This window comes from Sarcophilus harrisii, chromosome 1 (genome assembly GCF_902635505.1).
Source record: "Sarcophilus harrisii chromosome 1, mSarHar1.11, whole genome shotgun sequence".
Classification (NCBI taxonomy): domain Eukaryota; kingdom Metazoa; phylum Chordata; class Mammalia; order Dasyuromorphia; family Dasyuridae; genus Sarcophilus; species Sarcophilus harrisii.
The window spans coordinates 351,783,744-351,803,103 of record NC_045426.1 but is presented as its reverse complement, the minus strand read 5'-3'; the positions used below and the strand labels follow the sequence as shown (position 1 = coordinate 351,803,103).

At 34.3% G+C, this 19,360-nt stretch overlaps 1 protein-coding gene across 9 annotated transcripts in view; it reads left to right on the top strand.

Annotated features, from left to right (window-relative positions):
• The window catches only part of NEDD4L (NEDD4 like E3 ubiquitin protein ligase), a 455,315-nt gene that overhangs the window by 256,072 nt on the left and 179,883 nt on the right, over nucleotides 1-19,360 (top strand). For 3 of the 9 annotated variants that reach the window (XM_031945919.1, XM_031945920.1, XM_031945917.1), the window contains exon 1: nucleotides 1,733-4,849. The exons of 4 other annotated variants lie outside the window; for them this stretch is intronic. In XM_031945919.1, the coding sequence (XP_031801779.1) occupies nucleotides 3,659-4,849 (1,191 nt within the window). In that variant the 5' untranslated portion in view covers nucleotides 1,733-3,658. Of the gene's footprint in view, nucleotides 1-1,724; nucleotides 4,850-19,360 lie in introns of those variants that run through there. 2 more of the 9 variants (XM_031945916.1, XM_031945918.1) reach the window with 2 other exon arrangements.

The window sequence follows — 19,360 nt, the reverse complement described above, 5'->3', positions numbered from 1 at the left end:
TTTAAAAAGTGGTTTTTTTTGTTTGTTTTTTAGTTATTGTTCATTGGTTTTTTAGTTATTTCCAGCTCTTTGTTACCCCATTTGGGATTTTCTTGGCATAGATACTGGAGTGGTTTGGCATTTTATTCTCCAGCCTACATTACAGATAAGGAACTAAAACAAACAGGATTAAGTGATTTGCCCAAGGTCACACAGTAAATATCTGAAGCCATATTTGAACTTAGGAAGATGAGTCTTTCTTTACTCTAGGCCTGGTACTCTATCTTCTGTAGCACTTAGCTGTCCCTCCCCTTCCAAAGAAAATGATTCCTTTTCTCCTTTAAAGTAAAGAAGAAAAACTGACACCTGGAATACTTTGTTAAAATGGCCTACAAATAACAATTTGGGGTGAAATGCAAAAAGAGAGCCAGCCTTTTAATTTGAGATTTTTGTTTCCTTATTATGCTTAAATGACAGAATACTTTATATAGTTAAGTAGACCCTTTATTTAAAAAAAAAAAAAAGACAATTATTACAAGCAAACCATCTGTGGAAATCTCCATGATTCTATACCAAAATAATTAATTTATCAGGGTTCAAATCTAAACATAGATACTTAACAGCTCTGTGACCCTGGGCAAACCATCTAACTTCTGTCTGCTTCAGTTTCTTTATCTGTAAACTGGTAATAACAACAGGATCCACTTCCCAGAGATGTAATATAGATAAAATATGATTATATTTGTAAAGCATTTAGTAAACTTTAAAGCACTACAATATGCTCCTAGTATAATATATTACTATTGCTATTGCTGTTTCTGCTGCTGCTACCACTACTACTTCTACTGCTACTCCTACTACTACTATTACTACTACTGCTGCTCCTTCTGCTAGTTACTTATTACTCCTTCTCCTCTTCCTCCTCCTACAACGATGACATAGCCTCCTCTTCCTCTGTTCACCGTCCCCAAAATGTAGATTCTAATTGTTTAGTACTTGTTTTAATTTTCAAACCAAAATGTACCTTTATAGATCAATTCAGATACAAGCAACCTTCTCTCTACCCATTCCCCAATTAATAGATCAAGAAATATAGTTGGTGACCACAAAGTGGGTGAAGTGACTTGTCCCAAGTCTTACTGCTTTTTATTAAAGACAGAGGCAGTATTTAAGTTCAAGCCTTCGAGTTCTTGGGGAGTATTTCTTGGCCAACCTATTTTATTGAATTTAAATCAGTATACACCTTCACTGTCATTATACAACCAAATAATGCTCACTCTGTCTTCTTAAGTGCTTGATGCTATTCTAGAAAGCACATAAGACAAGTTAGACTTCTTCATGTCTCTCAGGAACTTTTACATCAAAATATATATGGATCCAGGGTTGATGAACATTTTTGCCTCCTGATAATTATGAACTAGAAAAATCAATAAAAACAGTATATGTAGCAATATAGTATATAAATAATGCTAACATTTTTATTGTTAGTGCTCTAAATTCTATTATGTACATATGCTTATGCTCATATAGAAGTGGATGGGGGTTATTTTGGGATGGGGAGTTGCTGTTTTTTATGCTTTATTTGCACATAGGAAAAATTAGATGGAAGAGATTATATTGGAGAGTGTCAAGGTAAGACAAAGCCCACTCAAGTAATACAGATCATAATACCTAGAAGAGAAATAAGTGACTTTTTGTTGTTGAATTGAATTCTTCATTTAATATACTGTTTTTAATTCAGAAAAATTCATTGTGAAAATAAAAAGATTTCCCTTTTTTCTTTATTTAACTATGCTGCCTTTAAGACTTTCTTGTATTCTGTCACTAGCTCCTTCAGTGTTCCTTATTAGAAGGGTTTAAAATGCAGAAGATGTGTTTATCAGTATACTACTGTAGAAGGAATGCTTTATCCGAAAATTATGTTTAATAATACTAACACCTGGATTTGCACCAAGCTGTCTGAAGAACTGTTACTATATGACGAATGCCTGTGTTCTTTCTTGTTGGCTCACAAGCCTGTTAAAAGACAATATGGGATTGTGCTGGTGCTTGGCAGTTTTAGTGTTGAACAAGCCAGATTCCATTTCTTTCATAATTGGTCATCTTGGCATTTGAAAATATGCTGCTAGAAAACAGATTTGGATTTCTAAATGTGGTGTTGAACTCCCCCTACCTCCACCCCCAAACTCCCTACCTTTATCCCATATTCATGATTCCAGATCTGCTGTCAAGAGTATAATTTGGGATTTTAATAGAAACTAGGCCCTTTCTATTTGGATTCTCTTCCTTTTCTACCCCAGTCAACCTTATATGATTAAAGAATTACTACTTCTGGTCTATGAGAAAGAATTAATATGAAAGACAATTTTTATAAGTATTATTCTGAATTAACAATGATGACTTTTTATGAATTTTAAAACTCTCCTATTTTGTGAAACATTTTGGATCTTAGCAAGCACAAGAATATCACATATGGGCATCCAAACTGCACTAATTTGGCACAATGTTTTCTGTGGTATCTATATGTAATTAATACAAATCTGCGTACATACCAGCCTTTTTTGCTTTTCTTCATTCAGTCTTTCCTACCTGGCATGTACATAAGACAATATTTTTTTAAGCTGCATTTCTTATTGCTCTTTTTTACTCTCCTTGTGTGAGAATATTTTGTAAATCTTTTTTTCCCCCTTTTGGTAGCTGTTAAGGAAAAAGTTTCAGTGTAGGGGCAGTGTAGTTATAGTATTAACTTATTGCAGTATTTTAAATTGTCTCCCATCCCATCCCCCACATAGATATTTTCTTACTTGTAGATCATAGTCTAATTATTTAGCACTAAAGGGAGCTACTTTTGGGTAGTGTGTAATTGTATTTATAGTATGTTTTTATTAGTTTGCATTCCACCATGATAGTCTGATGATGTCATAAATAATCCAGCAAGACAAACAAATAAACAAAATCTGTTGCTTGTGAAAACCTGAGACCTATTTCTACTTTTTAAGTTAATCTTTCTGAGGAGGTGAGAAAATGTGGGGTTGTTTTTTTCATGGAAGTCACTTTGTATTCATTTGGAAAAGCTTGCTCTGTCTGTGCTGTCTGTGTGGGGTGTGTGTGTGTGTGTGTGTGTGTGTGAAAGAAAGAGAGCGCGCATGTGTGTATGTATGTGTGAGCATGTGTGCGTGTTGCTTATTTCAGAAGTACCCTGTGAATATGATGTGATTTAGATTAATAGTAGCGCTAAGAGTGTTTGCTGCCCTAGTCAGCTGTGAGAGCTCGCCCGCTGGGGCAATGCCTTTCTGATGGAAAAAGAGCAGCTGGGAAGGTGCTGTTTCAGGCTCTTACTGTTTAAAAGAGAGAGAGGGAGTGAGAGAGAGGAAAAAAAAAAAAAAACAACCCAACTCCAGAAGCTGGCATTGGAGAGAGAGAACAAGGTCATGTGGCTCTAACCATCCTACCCTCTGTCCCAGTGTGCAGAAGCTCTGATTTCTCTTATCCAATCATGCCTGGAATGCAGCTTGCCACTTGGGTTATTTCTGCTATCTGTCGCTATCATTGGTGCAGTGCTAACAGTTTGGCAGATGGGACAATTTTTCTTGGAGTTTATGTCTTTGATTTTTAACTTCTGGCAGTGCCTGAATTGTTGTTGTTGTCTCCCTCTCCCTTCCTGCCCTCCTGTTAAACCATGGCCCATCGGCTGCGGTTTCATTTTGGCTCTGGTCGAAGCAACACAGCCCCTGAATCAGAGATCCTAGATCGAGAGAGAGAAGACGATTTTTTTATGGCATTCCACACTTTGCCAAGGAGAAACAGTCCTCACCCATTCTCTCAAAATGGAGCAGAGTATGGTGGCGATAGCCTACAAGAAGTGGGATCCCTCAAACGAAGCACATCCATGTTTATCCCTCAGCTGCTGAATAACATTGATGCCCGTCCAACAAGGAGCTCATCTGTGCAAATCTCCCTGCAGCGCAAAGCTGTGAACGGACATACTGATGAGTGTGGGGCACCAGAGTCTCTTGATGAGGACCTTTCTTATAAATTTTCAGACCTTAGGGAGAATTTTACTGCATCAGTAAGTAGACCTTCTTCATCCCAAAGCAGCTCCCAAGAAACTTCTGAAAGAGAATCTTCCAATAATTCTCCACCAAGCTTGCTTGATGATTTAGGACAACAGGTCAATGGATCTAATAATACTTGCAGTCACAGAGTGTTTTGTACTGTTCCTTCCGATAACCAAGGTGATGCTATCCCCTCAGTTGCCCAGGCTGTGGAAGGCAATGAAAATACTTCAGGCTTGAACATAAGTGGAGTAAGAATTCAGCATCGTGCTTCAAGTGCAGATATGCGTCAGGTGAGACTCTTGCCCTTTGGATCAGAGGTTCAGAACAACCCCTCTGCTCCTGAGCCCAGGCGTTGGTCTTTGCAACATGTGCCAGATGTATCTGCTAGTTCTGGGAAAAGGTGTTTTGTTTTCCAGTTGCAGCAACCCCAAGCAAGCACTTCAAGCCCTGGTGGTGATTACAATTTTGGATTTACTGGAACAAAAGGGGACAGGTTGGTCAGGTATCCAAGAATAAGGCTAGAGAGGAGTACCTCCTATCCAGTTCAACCTCGACCTGAACGAGTTAGCCCAATGGAAGACAGGATCAATTCAGAGCCTTCTAACAATAGTAGTAATTGTCCTGAAATACACAGGAGTAACTCAGTAGAAAGGATCCCACAGAATAAGGGCTGTACTTTTAAGATCAGGCAAGATCAGAATTCTCGGCAACAACACTTTAGAATTCTTGTCACTCGTGGACATGAAGAACCTCACCAGACTGTTGAAGATAGTTGCTCTGACACACCTGCTTCTACAGCAGCAAGCACTCTGGTAAGTTAGGTATTGAATGAACATGTTCCCATTTGAACATTAGACAAAAATAATACATTCACACTGGGAAAGCTTTTTTTTTTGGGGGGGGGGAGGTGGCTTACAACTAAAAGAAGCATTCTTCTACATTTGAAGTTTTTTAAACTGAAGACATGACTCTTTTGCTCTTTAAATATCTGCTGGATCAGTAATTGGTTGGAATCATGTTATAGTAAGACTGACTAATGTTTTGCAAGAAAATATTTTCAGTTAAAAGTTTTTTCCTTAGAAATCTTGAAAGGCCCTTAGCTGATTTTACATTTGAATATATATGTTCTCATTTTAGTGAAATATAGTGGTTCCCCTTTTTCCATGCTTAAAAAGCAATTCCATTCCTCCCCCCCCCCAAAAAAAAAAAAAAAAAAACCCTAGCCAAAGTTTCACATGCTAATGTTGAAAAATCCATAAGGAATATATTTGGAACTTCATCTTGTGCTGGGCCTTTTCATCAAAAGTAATCTCTGCTTTAAAGTATTAGGAAATAGGGAAATAATGATGTAGTTTCTGTTAATTAATTAGAATGTTTACAAAAAGTTCTTGCCTGTTATATTAGGAGTTGGTCTAGTTCAGATATTTTGTGTGTTTGCTTTGATTAATTAGGAGGCATACTGCGTGTGAATAGAAATGCAGTACATGTGGTATGTTACTTATTTTTGAAGCAAAATAACTTTATGGACCAAGAACGGGTAAAACTTTTATGGGGAATCATTAATTCTCAAGTTGCATTACAGTGCAATTTAACACTGCCCACTTGAGACTCCAGGCTCAATGATGCTGTATATAGAATAGTAAGTGCCCTATCTCCAGCTGTGAAAACAGACTCACTCAAACAGATTCTGGCCTTTGCTGCTTGTGTGTGTTCTTGTTCTCTTATGCTCTCCCTTTCAGTGAAATGTAGCACAGAAAGACAGCTGCTTACTTCACCCAAGCCATATGATGACTCTGCAGCTCTCATACTTTCTATCTAGCAGGGCAAGTGATAGGGAAACTTTAATCGGATGATTTCCTTTGTTTATAACCACTAGCTTTAAGTGTTTTCCAAAAGAATCCATTCCTTGTGTTTTTGTTTTTTTTTTTTTTAATAATTATTATTTGTCTTTCAGCATTATATAGCATCCTTACCTTACTGAGAAGTTTTTGTTTCTGATAGTAAAAAAAAACAAAAAAAAACTTCTAGCTAGATAGATAGTTTGATATAAACACACATATTTAAAATGTTTTGTTCTACAGATGATACTTTCTTTCTATTTTATGTGTGAATTGTAGCATTAGTTCCATAAATAATTCTTAGGCTGGTTGATATCCCAGTAGTACTACTAAACTCACTGTGCCACTGAACTTTTTTCAAGAGTGCATCAGCCCCTAAGCAATTGTTATCTTTTGGATGTCTGGGAGTCAGAACTCCCCATCTTTGCTTTTTGCTCTCTCAGTCCACTCCTCTCCTTCCTCCCCCACCCCCACCTCCTTTTAATATCTCTACCCTTTCTGGTAAACTACTGTGTGCTTCATCAATGCTTTTAGCCAAAGTTGTCCTTCATTAAGTAGAATAACTACATAGAAAACGATTAGGAAGCTGCTGATATTTTAGAATGTTTACCCTAGATATGAATGTGTCACTGTGAGTTCAAAGCCACATTTTTCTTAGTCACCTTCAGTGCACTGCTTCATTTGGGCCATTCCCTATCATAAGTGTTTTTAAAAAATATATCCATAACTTTATTTTGACGATTTGTTCCCAAAAGGAAAGTTTTGATGTTTATCATAGTCCCATATCCAAATTGTACCACCGAACTGTTAATTAGTTTTATAGTTTGACTCTAGACCACAAAGGCATTAAGTATTTTTAAAAATTATATAAATATATTTAAATTATAAATTATTATAATTATTATAAATAGGTTTCTAATTTAATTGTTTCTGACTAAATTTGTTTTAGTACTTAATTATTTCTTGAAAAGTTACTAATAAGAAACATGCAGGAGAATGGAAAGCCAAAAAATAAATATATTCTCTGGATGTCTTGGACAGTTAATTCAATGAGTCAGTATTGAGGTCCTTTGCCATTTTCTTGGTTGTCAAGTAGTGCATGAGAATTGGTTGTTGGAAGAAACAACGCAAAGAATTCCAGTCCTTTTATTTTTAATTTTTTTTTTTTTTTTAACTTTAGAAGCAGGTTCTCTTCTCCCCTTTCTGCTGTGTTACATGTGTTTGATGTGAGCCCAGGCCTTGGAGTGTGGGCAGCAGCTGCCATGGCCTTATTTATCTTGAAGGGAAACATTTATATGGGCGTCTACAGACCTACTGCCATCAAGCGTTTGTGAACTTTTGCATATCTTTTGTTTTACTGAGAAGTTTTTTCAGTCTAAGACTGGATTTAATGACAGGCTTCATGAAACATTGACTAAAAATGAGACTTAATACAGGGCCAAATTTATTCCATGAAGAATGTCTAGAAATCTTTTTTCTTAACTTGGGAATGATACTCAACATTCTGTACATATACATACATGTGTAGGCATATCTATGTGTGCATGTGTATAGATATATACATGTCTATGTGTGTTAACAAATAGGTGCATGGATACATATATCTCTATGTGCATATACACACATGTAGATGCACAGACACACACAGACAGACAGACAGACACATACACACAGGTGCTTGCATGCTACTCCAAGATTCTTGGAGCAAGTATGTTGCAACCCTCTCATAAAACTAGTATTAATTTTTTAAATGAATTTTACCAATGAAATAATTTGGTAAGTAAAGCTTTGACTAATTGTTTGTAATTATATTTCTGGGGACCCAAATTTAACATGTATATTTATATAAGAAGCTATAACACAATCAACTTATACTAAACTTATTTTTTTCAACAATCTCTACCTAGTTGTGTCTAATGATTATGCTGTTTCATTAGCCCCTGTAACCTGAGAGGAGATTAAGGTTTTATCAAAAGCTATTGGTTTCTTTCACTTAACTATTGCCTTTGAAAATTCACGTTAGTTTGGTTTATCCAAGAGGAAAAGAAAGTTCATTTATATTTCACATAATTGAGCTTAATGTTTTCAGAACCTATTATATTTTACTTTGGAAGTACTGTGTTAGAGATGTACAATTTCATATCCACATGACCACTCATTCTTTCTGTACTTAAAAAAAAAATATCCTGTATGAAAAAATGTGCCCAATATTTACTTATCATCATTAGTAGAAACAGCAGCAGCAAATATTTAAAGGCCTACTGTGTATATTGCATAATACTAAGTATTTGCAGATTGAAAGGTATCAAATATGATTCTGGCTTACACCTTCAAAGAGCTCAATATGTAAGATTTGAAAAGACCATGAAAATTGGCTATTGAATCAAATCCAAATTTATGAGAACCTCTCTTGCCTAATCTACAAAAATCAAACTGAGCTACTTGCTTTTCCTAGTTTTTTACTACTTTTCTCAATTTCTTACTTCATCTTCCCAATTCTCAGATTCAGCGCCCTTTTACAACAGTATAATCTGTTGGAATTATTCTTATCTTTCATTTTCTAATATCTATAGCACCTCCTATGAATCCTTTCCTAAATTTTCCCCACTTTTCTTCAGCTAGAAGTAAATTTCCCTTCTTAGTATCTCACTTAGGATTTTTTTTTACTTCCCTAATGTATTTGTATTCTAATTTTTTTTTTTAATAAATCAAGTAATATACTTCTATTGATTGTTTTCTTGCAGAGTGCAATCATATTCTGTTCTTCCATCCCTTAAAGTTTTGCTCAACTTACAGGCAGAATAGTACCTATGTCATTGCACTCCACTTCTTTAACTTTATGGAAGTGACAAGAACAGTATGTCCAAAGCTGCCAAACTCATTATTTCCCTTTACAATCTGTTGTTCATCCTTAATGCTTATTGGTGTCAAGGACATCACCCTCGGGCTCATAGCCTTAATCATTCTCTTCTCACTGTCACTAGCTCCCTCATTTTTCTTCAAGTCTTATTTGATCTTTAAAATTATATTCAATTTTGATCTTTTGATGTGCCCTTTCTTCCATTTGCATTGTTGTAGTTACTATATATGTTGTTTTCTTTTCTTGCTTACTTCACTCTGAATCAGTTCATGTAAATCGTTCCATGACTCTCTATTTTCATCACACACATCATTTTCCATAGCATTCCTGACAGCTGTTAACAGTAATCTTCCACTTGTTTTTTTTCTGCTTTAACTTTATCCCCTCCCTAATGTATATTCCACACACTTCCAAGGAGATATTTGTAAAGCTGGCTCTCGCTGATGTAAAACAAGACAGAGTATCAGGTATTCATTAAGTGCTTATTCAATGTCAGACAATGCTCTATGTTGTGGGGATTCAATTATAAACAAACAGAAAAGACCTTTTTTTCCCCCCAAGGAGCTTATAATAATGAATAATACCCAAAAGAGATCTAGAAAGGAGGATGAGAAAGGAAAAGGTACCTCACATTTCAAAAAGTCAGAAATAAAGCTAGGAAGAGAATGAAGGTTAGCTAGTCAAAACGGGAGCCCTGGAAGGAACTCATCAATGAGAGTGAAGGAGTCTAGAATATTGTGGGGATATTTATTCTAACTGAGAAGAATGTAAGTGTAGGTGACTGTTTCAGAAGGAAAAGGCTAGAACAAAAGAAAAAAAGAACAAAAGAAATGTGAGATGCACAAATTTAGAGACATCTCCACTCCAAATATTTGTGCCCAATATGTGGTAGAGTCCTCTGAGTTTGTATTTGTCTGATTAGCCACAGGCAGACATACTACACTGTTCGTTGATCCCAACATAATGGTATCATTTTTCTTCTCTTTGAGGAGCAAACCAACCCATGAGGAGGCTTCAGTTATTGATGGAAATTCCAAGGCAAAATGACATCAGGCATAGTGGCAAAGTTCAGATACTCAGAAGCAAAGTCATTAAGATAAATACCTGTTTTGCAATTGCACAACATCTCTAAATACAGCCCCTCCACTAAATGTTCTACTTCTCTTAATGGGATTGATCTTTTCCCAATCTCTGAGCCTCAGTCCTATTCTCTATAAAATGGAGAAAATTATATGATCAAATGAAATATTTTATGTAAAATGTCTTGTGAATCATAAAGCTGCTATTGTTAATCACTTCTAGTAGTAGTATTATCATAATTGTTTTCTTATGTTTGGTCTTCAATCTAATCCAATAAAGATTTGCTAAACTCCAGTGGTGTTCCCAGGCACTATATTAAGTGTCTGGAACAGTTAATAAAAAGGTAGTCCCTATTCTCATAGAGTTTACCATCTAATGAGGGGAAATAACACAGAAGAAGAGGCAGGAAAATGGATGGGTGGGTCAGGGGACACTAAGGAGTTTTCCACATGGGGGCATCCTGTACTTTGGAGTTGAAGGATATTAGATGTAAAGTGAATTAAAAATAACTTCCATAAAGGAAGGCATTGGGAGGGGTTTGGTACTTCATTCTCCAGCCCTTCAATGTGAGAGAAGAAGGAAGATGAGGAAGGTTGTGTTAGTCAAAGCTTCAGTTAGTAGCACAATGAAAAGATTAAAGATCATGAACTTAATTTGGAAGATGCATCTAGAGCGGCAGGTTTCATTCATGTAGGGTACTCATGAAGTACATAATTCCTCTACCACTGAAGATGTTTCTCTGTCTATGATTCATACTCTGTTTCTTGGTGTTTTTGAGAGATTGATCTGTGTATGGTCACATATGCCAGAAACAAAACATGAATTCTGGTCTTCCTGACATTAAATTTATCCTTGCTGCTATTCTCCACAGATTACATCATATTACCTTTTATTATTGTTGTTGTTACTCTCATCTATTATTATTTTTTCAGTAATAATATTACTAAATGAAATCAAATACTACTTGCTAAGTATTACTAGCATATGATTTTGTTGATCTATAATGAATTGACAATTTGAGATCTTTGTTTTTACCTTGCTTTAGTTTTGAAGTTTAACAATTCTTTCTTACTTTAGTAACTCTTTGCCTCATCATTTGAAGATAAGAAACATCTTTATTTCTGTAACTTAGTAGGTGAAACTCTTTCAGTGGAGATTTTCTTGTATTTTCTTCAAGATAAGTGAGAATGAATCTTCTTTTTAATCTTTTAAATGTGCTGTATCTGAGAAAGAACACTGGGAAATGAATGTAGACTACTTATGTTTTTGTTTTTCTTCCCAGTTTATTTTTACCTTTCTGAATCCAATTTTTCTTGTGCAACAAGAGAACTGTATGGATCTGTACACATATATTGTATTTAAGATATACTTTAACATGTTTAACATGTATGAGACTGTCTGCCATCTAGGGGTGGAGGGAAGGAAGGGAAAAGTTAGAACAGAGAGAAGTTCAAGGGACAATGTTGAAAAATTATCCATGCATATATTCTGTCAATAAAAAGCTATAATTTGAAAAAATAAATGTGCTATATCTGCATGAAGTTTGTTATATAGGAAGAAATATGAATATTCTGCATATATGACAGTTTTGTGTAAATAATATCTAATAGTTTAGATAAACTATTATAATTGTTTATTAGGAATTATTTTTTTCAGATATACAGTAAAAATGTTTTGATAGTACTCAAGGAGAGATTAGAGATTTTGTCCAAATATCCTAGCAGTTGAACTGGTAGGAATATGAACACTGATCTATTTTTTCAATTAATTTTTTTTGTTAGAATGAATTTGTTCTGATACGGTTCCATTTATTTACTTTGATGTTCTCAAATCTTCCAGCTGCTTGGATAATTACTTTTTAAAGGCTTTTTGAGTCTTTAAAAAAATAATTGTGATTCACTTGTTCATTTGCCATAATCAAAATGTCTTCTACAAGAGAGAATTACAGGAATGTAATTTTATGTTCAAAACAGGAAATTTCATGGAAGTCATTGAGTTGTGAATATTGCTACTTGTCAAGTTATGTTGATGACTGTTTTGGGGGACACTTTTCATTATGGAACTTGAAAGCAACTGATTAAACCTAAACCCTAAGACAAATGCTTTGGCCAATTTTTGATGAAGCATGCTTGCTGATAGCATTTATAATTTTTTTATTATGGGAGAAGATGTTCTTTTAGTACCCAAAGGTGAAATGTTTGAGTATATAGCATATTTAAATGAATTGTGGAATATTTCCTATCCAGTTAAGTATAGTGTGATTGTATATTGGACTTTGGCTTGAGATGAGTTTTTGTGCATTTTTACTAAAAATCTTGACAATTATGTTTCCAGTTAATACTTAATAGCTTGTTGAGTACATTAATCTCCCTCTTTCAAAAAAAAAAAAGAGAGAGAGAGAGAGAGAGAAAGAAATAGAGTAATAATTTTTTGTTGCTATGCGAACAAGGCATGATAGGTTGTGATATCTTCTGTAAATCTTCATTTTTGTAATGTTCATAAAGAAGAGCTGGGACTTCTAGATGATGAATTATAGAGTGATGGGTCTGAAGTCAGAAAGACTCATCTTCCTGAATTCAAATCTGTCCTTAGATACTTGCTAGATGTTTGACCCAGGATAAATCACTTAACTCTATTTGCCTTATCTGTAAAACGTCAACAACAGAATAGATTAGGTAAATAACTATATGTGCTATATATTAAGTTGCTATTTGCATAATTTTTTATCGTTTTTGCTCCTCTTCATTTTGACATGCCACTGAACACTGCTTTTAGCATTCCTAGTTGTAGGAAAATTCTGATGTTTTTATAGAAGACCACTCTATACCTGAATTAATATATGAGAAAGTTCTGATTATCTTCCTTTCATTTGGGAGGGGAAAGGAAGTTCAAAATTTGAATTTGGTAATCAACGGTAGGAGCAATATAAGTAAATAGCAAAGAGAGAGAAAAATAGTCAGGGAAATGAATAAATATTAGAAGAGATGTAACTATCTTTATTAATTCCTTGCTCTATTCATGAAATGATGGTGCAGTGGTCTGCATATCCATGTAGATGTTAAAAACCACAAAGACTTTTCAGAGAGAAAGGTATAGAATGTTCAATTTTTAAAAACTATCACATAATAATCAGCCATGTGCTGAATTTCTCAGGTGTTTTTATGTGATGGTTTTTCTAATGGGCTATATTGTATTGTTATCATCAAAATTAAATGTAAAACATTTCCATTGCCATTTTCCTTTACCAGAAACTTTTAATAAACAGTACCATAACCATCCTCCCTTTTTTCCTTCTGGTTGCATTTAATATTACTTTTAATTATTGCCTGTTATTAGGAGAGTTCTTAAAAGTAAGCCCACAAGGAGTTTACCTGGCTCTGCTCTTTGATGCCTCGATCTTAACTAACATTACAGCCATTCCTTTAAGTGATTGGAAATGCTATTCTTCCATTTTAATTAAACTGATTCATAAGTCCCCAGAGTGTACTAAACACTGTCAATTAAAAGACAAAAATGGAAAAAAATGTCACTATCCTCAAGATGTTCTATTACATTTAAAACTCCTCCCTATTTGTTTTAGCATTAAATAGAGTCACAATGACAATATTTTCTGAACCAAAAATTGAGACAGATGGTTTCTGAAAGAAGAATTCCTTTCACAGAACTTCATTGGAAGTATGATTTCTGTATTTGAAATTATTCTGTCCTGTAAAATCTAGGATATTTAGGCAGAGGCATGTCGCTATTTTTTTCCCCTGTAAACATTTATTGAACAGTTAAAAAAATAAAAATACTTGTAATAGAGGCCCTAGAATTTTGCAACTAAATCTCACTTTCAAATGTTCCTAGATTTAATTTAAATTTTTGTAGTGCTTTAATAAACCTACTAGTTTTCATTTTGAGGGGAGTAGGGAGGAAGATTAAGTTGAGCAAGTATCCATCATTTCCCCATGTAGTAATCTTATTCTGTAGTCAAAACACTATCTGCCTTTTCTCTTATACTTTTTTATTTAAGCCAAACAACTGTAGCTTTTCTGATAAGGTTTGTGATACTGACATTTTAGGTCAGTTCCTTTTTGTCCTCTTTCATAGCTTATTCTAAGGTATTCATGTGTATCTCTAAGGATGATTTCCCTATACACATCATAGCATTCTTGTAATTATGTGAAAATAAATCTTTTCTGAATTCTTCATTATCTTTTTTTCCTACATACACAGGCATATGCATACAATCATGCATGTGCGCGCGCGCGCACACACACACACACACACACACACTATATCTTTTTTGCATATTTAAAAAAATTAAGTGGCTATTTAACTCTCAATAGGAAAGATGTTCCTTTGTTGGTGATTTTTCTTAATTGATCTAAATTTCCTTCTTTCCTAATTTAGAGATTTGCTAAGTCATTCTTGAAAGGTTAACATGAACTCAAAGCTTTTGAATCTTTATTACAGCACTATAGGTAAGGTTTTAGTTTTCCATCTAATCAGTACAGTATAAATAAAAATACATCTGAAACACCAAAATGTATCTGAAAGAGTGTTGGCTATTACTTCTATATTATATTTAGCACATATGATATCCTACATCTGGTGTAGATATATAATCATTTGATTGTATTTTCTACTCAACTATTGATAGCATTATTTAGAATTTGTTATATTTAGTGTTTTCACTGCCTTATTTTAATTGTTTCTGGTAATAAAGGACCCTACTTCATTTTTGTGGTGGTGTTTTATATGTATGCACTTGTGTAGTTAAGAAATATCCATGTCTTAGCTAACTAAGGACAGCATAGAAATTTCTGTAATGAACTTGTATTTCTGAGGCTTGCTTGCAATATGGTTGAAATCAAAATTAGGAAGTAAAAATTTGAGAGAGTCTAACTGGAATGTTGCTACAATACTATAATAGTCTAGATTAGAAGTTGCAAAGGCATGAACTAGGATGGTACTGTTTGAGAGGCAAGGGGATATATGTGAAAAAAACGAGTTAGTGACTGTGTGTGTGTGTGTGTGTGTGTGTGTGTGAAAAACTGGAAGGATAGTAATGCACTTGACATTAATAAGGACATTTGGAACAACAGTGAGTTTGAGGAGAAAGATAATTTTGAGGGTGTAGTGCTGTAGCAATCCAGAAAATCTAATTAAAACTTTTTAACCTTACCTTCATACCAGAGAAAAAGTCTGAATTTTTTTCCCCTTTTATGGCATGTTTACAATACTGTATGTATACTTTCTTTGTCATCCATAGCTTCCACAAAATCCACCCTAATTCCCATTTAATTTTCTTCCTCCCTCCCTCCTTTTTCTCTTTCCCTCCTTCCTTTCCCCTCTTTTTCTCCCTCCTTCCCTCCATTCTTCTCTTCCTCTGTCCCTTACTCCCTCCCTCTTTCTTGTTCTCCGGCTAAGTGACTTTCCCAGGATCACATAACTAGTAAGTATGTTAAGTGTTAAGTGTCTGAGGCTAAATTTGAACTCAGGTCCCCTGACTCAAAGGCCAGTGCTCTATCCATTTCATCATCTACCTGTTTCTAATGGCACCATTTCGCTATTTCTTATGTCATGTTTTTCATGTCAAAAAAAACCCCATGATGTGGAAGGGACAGCTGTAGTGAGATCTATTCTCAATATGGTGAATTTGTGATGATCAAGAGACATTATATTTGAAAAGACTTCATTTACTATTTAATTTTGCTTTCACTTACATCAGTGTAGTCACTGATTGTAAAGTTCTGATTCTGCTTACTTTGTTTTACATCAATTCTTGAAAATAGCTTCATGTTTCCTCAGTTTGTAGCCAACTAGGCAGTATTGTGTTTAGAGTCATCAAGAGCTGACACTTAATTACCTTAGATACTTAACTATGTGACCCTGGGCAAATACCTCTCAGTGTTGTTATCAAAACAGGATAACATGTAAAGTGTTCTATAAACCGTAATGCACTATATAAAAGCTAAATCTAGCTCTGGTTCAGTTTTCAATCTCATAATTATATTCCTTTCTTTCATATATGGCAGTTTGTTCAGTCATTCCCTAATTGATTGGCATCCACCTTGTTTCAACCATTTAAAAAATGCTGTGAAGAATATCATGAAATGGATGGAACCCTTAATTCTGTCTTGGACCTCCTTAGTCAAATTATATAATTATATGTAATTAAAACCTTCCTATAATTGTTAGGTCAGTATTTAGTGACTTGGATAATTCCCCATTGTTTTCCAAAATGGTTGTATTGATTCAAAGTTTCTCCAACAATATATTATGTGATTCTCTTTATGTAGAATCTCCAGTATTGGCAAGGATGGTAAAAGCAAGAGTATCAGATGAAAGCGGTTTTTAAAATTCTCAATTCTCATTATTAGTGAAGTGAATTTTTATGTATTTTTTTTACTAGTAAGAAATAATTTACAGATGTACTACTTTAGAATCTGCCCAACATTGTCCAATATTTAACTGCATTAATCACTTTCTTGAATAGCATTACATTGGATATTTTTTATAATCATTGCATAAAATTTAAACATTCTTCTTTTGTACTCTTTATTTAAAGTAGGATGAAATAATAGAGATAATTAGGTCTTTGTACCTTTTGCAGTATTAGCAATCAGCCATCTCATTTGTATTTTTAAATATTTAAAAAAATGACAGAACAAAACCTGTTGTTGTTTTCACAATGATCTTATCCAGATTCTTATTAACTCTTATCTAAACTATTAAAACTGCCCACTCCATAATTCCATCTCTAAAATGAGGGGGTTTAAATTAGACCTCTAAGGTCTCCTTCACTTCCAAATCTATGATCTTGTGGGTTCTTTATTCTTTGAATTCTTTTAAAATTCCATTTTATCTTCTCTTATGGAGGTATTATTATATGGAGGTGTGTTTGTGAGTGTGTATGTATGTAAATAAACACACCTGCAGACACCATTTATCTTAATATTGGAGGGTAGAATCATGTTATGATCATCTTTGTGTCTCCCATTTTACTTTACATTTACAATTCAAGTGCATGGATGAAGGAATAAAAGTGAGTTCTACAAAAGCAGGAAATTTAGGCATCAGTGTATCTATCTATCAATATATTTGACATATAGATATCAAAAATATGACTTTCCTCCCTTTAGTGAACAAAAAGATGTGACTTATTAATTCTTTTCTTAGTATATTTTTGGTTTACTGAATATATAAAAATTTGGAATCTATTTTTCCTTTGATTAAAATTTACCATATGTAAATGGCTTCAGTTTTAGATCAGGTATCTGTTTAAGTTAGGAAAATGAGATATTCGTGGTGGGTAAAAAGAAGAGAAATTCATTAGGAGTAGTTCTTTGGGCACATGTTGCTATGTTAATTTTAACACATTACATTTTAGGTGTTGTTTCTTTGAACCCTTTTATTTTTACAAGAACTAACATTAGCTAGAGCCCTATTAACGTTAACTGAAGTTTATTGGGTGTGGAGTGTGTTTGTGTGTGTGTGTGTCTATGTATACATTATAATAACTCATTTTTATGATGCATTAAGTTTTACAAATTATTTTTCTCAAAATGATCCTGAAAGATATTATAACTTCTTTCCACTTGAGAAAATTAAACCCAAGAGAAATAAGTGTCTTAACCAAATTCACAAAATTGCTAAGTATGGGAGCCAGAGTTCAAACCAAGGCCTCATGACATCCTGTCCAATGCTTTTTCCATAATACCTCGTTTCTGGCTCTTTCTTTGTTTGAGTCTCTTTGTCTGTTTTTCTCTTACCTATAATAAAGAATATAGAAAACAACTTGGGGGAAAAAACCACCACCAGAGTCATAATATTCTAGAACCGAAGGAAACTTAGATTCTAGGCCCGTATTAGCTTATGAGATACCATTGCTATCATCCTAAAACTGCAGTAACTTGAAAGGCACATTGTGTGAAGAAGTGATTTTTCTATTCATCTTATTGTTGTGGTTTTTGAAAAAAAAAAATTATCATTCATGTAAGGAGGAGGCTAATTTTTTTGTGATAAAAGTTTTTTTATTTTAAAAAATATATGCAAAGATAGTTTTCAACATTCACCCTTGGAAACCTTGTGTTCCAAATTTTTTCTCATCCCCTTCCCACTGAAGAACCTGAGCTCAAATATTTCTTCAGGCACTGGCCATATAACTTATGAGCACCTGAGCAAGTAACATCTCTCAGCTTCAGTTTCTTCATCTTTAAAATTAGAAACTTAAAGCACCTAGTTTACAGAGCTATTGTGAGAATTAAATGCAATATTTTATGTAAAGATCTTTACAGACCTTAAATACAAAACTTTGCATTACTTAAATGCATGTTATTGTTACTATCATCATTTTTATTTCTCTTATTATTCTCTCTGCCAGCAAACTGTACAAATTCCTTTGCTATCAAGGTACTTGATAGAACCTAGAGAAAATGGGAATTGGTCCCATGTTCTGTACTAAGGCCTATGCTGTTCTCCTCATGTTTATCCATTGAGGAAACTTTCTCTTCCTCATTTTCTCATCTCTAATATGAAGAGATTGGACTAAAGGGTCTCTGAGATCCTTTCTAACTCAGGATCTTTGATTCTTTTAACAAATCTGTTAGGGAATGATTAGCTTCTACAACATGTCATTTTGTAGATGGGGAAGTCATGGCAAGAAGAAATTAAGGTGCTTACTGAAGTTTATACATTTAGTTCAGTCTAACACTGTCATTTTCTTTTTCTTTGTTCTTTCTTCCTTCTAATTTTCTTCTTCCTTCTTTCTTCTTCCTCTTCCTCTTCTTCCTCCTTTCTTCTTCCTCTTCTTCTTCCTCCTCTTCTTCCTTCTTTCTTCTTCCTCTTCCTCTTCCTCCTCCTCCTCCTCCTCCTCTTCTTCTTCCTTCTTCCTTCTTCACAATTTAGGTTAAATGACTCGCCCAGAGTCACAAAACTAGGTCATGTTAAGTCTCAGAGGCTAGATTTGACCTTAGGTCCTCCTGAATCCAGGGCCAGTGCTCTATCCAGGATACCACCTAGTTGCCCCTGTCATTTGCGTTCTATATGTCCTGAAGACTTTAGATTTTCTAAATGGAACATTATTTCATAATATGCAAGCACTAATTTGTATATCATAGAGATGCCTGGTTTTATTTTTGTAATTTTGCTTTGCAAAATCTGCTCTTTTCAGATCATATTTTGCAAGGATTATTTGTTCATTGATGAATAATGTGTGAGCCACAAAACAGATACTCATATTTTAAAATAGCTCATTTATACTGTAAGATTCATACAAAGTGGAATGAGGCCCTTCAGAAGTGTTATCCCAGAGTAGGGTTTTCACATCTGTTTTGTCCAGTTTCTGATGTAATTGTTTGTGCCCTCACAAGTCATGTGCTTCCTTACCAGGTTAAGGACTGAAAACAGACTGAAATCTCTATTCATTGGGAACATATGGAGAGTGATGGGGGAGAGGATTTTTAAATCAGTCAATTAGAAAAACTGTAGCAGACACATGAAAAACTTTTATTCCAACTGCTGGAATGGAGAATGAAAGAGAATAGAAGATAAGCAAA